This window comes from Lactuca virosa, chromosome 5 (assembly GCF_052849685.1).
Source record: "Lactuca virosa cultivar CGN04683 chromosome 5, Lactuca_virosa_CGN04683_v6, whole genome shotgun sequence".
Lineage (NCBI taxonomy): Eukaryota > Viridiplantae > Streptophyta > Magnoliopsida > Asterales > Asteraceae > Lactuca > Lactuca virosa.
This window is the reverse complement of record NC_136430.1, coordinates 104,871,966-104,874,456: the sequence shown is the minus strand read 5'-3', so window position 1 is coordinate 104,874,456 and position 2,491 is coordinate 104,871,966. Positions and strand designations below refer to the sequence as shown.

Below are 2,491 nucleotides of genomic sequence, written 5' to 3'. Positions count from 1 at the left end.
GAACCCTTCATTAGGGTTCCCAGAACCATCCACCTCTAGGAAGTTTATGAATCCTCTCATTTGCTCAACTATTAAACAATTACAGCTCAGTCCCAATACCTCTAATTAATTCTAGTTAACCCAGAATTAATTCCAAATTAATTATTAATTAAATATCACTATTTCCAATTAATATATTAATTATATAATATGTTAATAAATCATTTATCTCTCTTATAATCAATTCAAACTATTTCCTAGTTATAAGGGCAACCCAAAAAGTACTTCACTTTTATTTTTTAAGATTATAACAATTTAGTTAAGAACTTAGACATTAAATCCAACACACAACATATTATTAAAAAGCCCTCTTGTTCTATTTTCGTTGCTGATATGGTGTTGTTCCTCTACCAACAAAATAGCTAACTCTCATAATAAAGTTCATGAATTTAGAGCAAACATCTCCTTAGTTCTGGGAGAGCATGATTTGCAACAAGTTTATATCCTTCATCTGTTAGATGGATACTGTCCCAAAATAAGAATGTTGAGTCATTATGACATAGTGGGCTAAGTTTGTTACAAAGAACCACTGTCTCGAACAACCCTGTTCCACAACAAGACTTATCTACAACTCTGAAGCCTGAGAAAAAATCGTTTAGATGAAGATGTTAATGGGCATCATCTTCCTTAAATTTATGTCATACAATATAAACCAAAACAATATACGAATATGTTGATTATGGACAATCTTTATATATGAAATATAATTAATGTCGTCTCCATCATTTAGGCAGGAGAAATTTTCACTTTAAGTGAAAATATAATTCACATTGTTGTTGGTTAGTTGGTTATCCCTACGATCTGGAATAAACAAATAATGAGTATATTTAACGTCAATATGTGATATAAATTTCATCAAATTTTGGAGAACAATAAGTTTTCAAGAATCACTACAAATTATAGTTTCCGGTGTTGAAAAGTAATATTGAATATAATGCATACCATATTGGAGATGGTTTACGATGAGCTCTCTTGAAATATTGAAGTAATCAACATAGCAAAAAGTGGACTGTGGCAAACTGCTTTGAAGATATTCAAGCTCACTTTTTAGCATTTTGTTGAAGGTTTCTGCTTCTTTATTCAACATGTCACTACAAGTAATAAGTCCTCCCAAGAAAGTTCTTGCTAGTGGAAAACAACCAATATATGGTGTGCCGAAGACAACTATTTTCCTTGCTCCCAGTTTGTATAATTCCTTAAGTATATTTATTGCAATATTCAGATGTAAGTGAATTTAAACAGAAAACAACGAAGTCAAAAATTTATAACTAAATTTAGTTTATGTATTGGTTTTAAAACAAAAAATATACTTTTATTTAACTATATACAACTCTTTTAGAATTTTATAGAAGCCATGAAAACTTTTAATATATTTTCTTTCTTAAAAATATGTTGATATGAAATTTTAAACACCAAAGGAAAAACTAGTAAGGATATTTGAGCATTTTCAATAACTAAATATGATATAAAAATATATGGGTGACATAAAACCAACACATAGGATTACCTCAAAAAAGACTCTAGCATTGTTTGCTAATAGATAAGCATAACCAGTCACATTGTATTGTAATCGTCTAATTGGAACTACAGTGTAACTTATTGCCCAATCATTAGAGCTTGATGATACCAAATACACACCCTTTTTTATCATTTGGTTTGCTTCTTCTTCTCCCACAATCTCATTAAACTTCCCAATGTATTCTTTGAACATCTCCAACTGAACCGATAATGGTATGACATTCTACTTGTCGTATACCCAGGAAAATAGAAAACAAATTAGACATGAATGATATTTATTTCGAATTTAAATAAAAAGGCAAAAATCAAGAGGTTTAATATAAAATAAGGTATGAATACCACTATTTCGGATGTTATGTTATCATAGCCAGAGCCACCAGAAGCAAAAGATACACCTGAAATAAGATCGTTGTCTTGTATGGAAGTGTCTAAATACGCTGGAAGGTATTCCTTCACTCCTAAATTACCAGCTTCAAATTTGGTATCAAAAGATTACAACTTTTAGTATTAGAAATGATTTTTAACTACAACATGCAATATACAACACTTTGATCCCCTTAGATTCTCGCATTGTAACTCTTTACTTTTTAACTAATAGAAGCAGTGATTCTAATATATATATATATATATATATATATATATATATATATATATATATATATATGGGTGTGTGTGTGTGTGATTAGCTTTGGGTCATGTCACTTTCACGAATATAATGTTAGTGCTTATCACCACGTTCTATCATAAAACTTTAATATTGAGTTGTATTTTTTGTATGTAATTGCATCTGCTGTGTTGTCTATTCTGCATTTCTTTTAATGAAGGCTATTATACACCTTCCTCTACAGGAATCGCTACTCCAACATCATATATATATATATATATATATATATATATATATATATATATATATATATATATATATATATATATA

The 2,491-nt window shown here is 29.1% G+C and overlaps 1 protein-coding gene across 1 annotated transcript; it reads right to left on the bottom strand.

Annotated features, from left to right (window-relative positions):
- Positions 1-261: 261 nt before the first annotated feature.
- On the bottom strand, positions 262-2,155 carry LOC145117257 (GDSL esterase/lipase At5g42170-like). Its single transcript, XM_079053567.1, has 4 exons — positions 1,897-2,155; positions 1,547-1,780; positions 982-1,234; positions 262-619 (listed from the first exon to the last, which is right to left on the bottom strand). Exons 2-4 carry the CDS (start codon positions 1,748-1,750, stop codon positions 429-431), a joined length of 648 nt encoding a protein of 215 aa, XP_078909693.1. The 5' UTR covers positions 1,751-1,780; positions 1,897-2,155; the 3' UTR covers positions 262-428.
- Between the last annotated feature and the right edge of the window lie 336 nt (positions 2,156-2,491).

Coding starts and splice junctions, on each gene's coding strand:
- LOC145117257 (XM_079053567.1), bottom strand. CDS start 1,750: ATGTTCAAAGAATACATTGGGAAGTTTAATGAGATTGTGGGAGAAGAA. Junction 1,235..1,546: donor ATGCTAGAGTCTTTTTTGAG/GTAATCCTATGT, acceptor AATATACTTAAG/GAATTATACAAACTGGGAGC. Junction 620..981: donor CGTAAACCATCTCCAATATG/GTATGCATTATA, acceptor ATTTTTTCTCAG/GCTTCAGAGTTGTAGATAAG.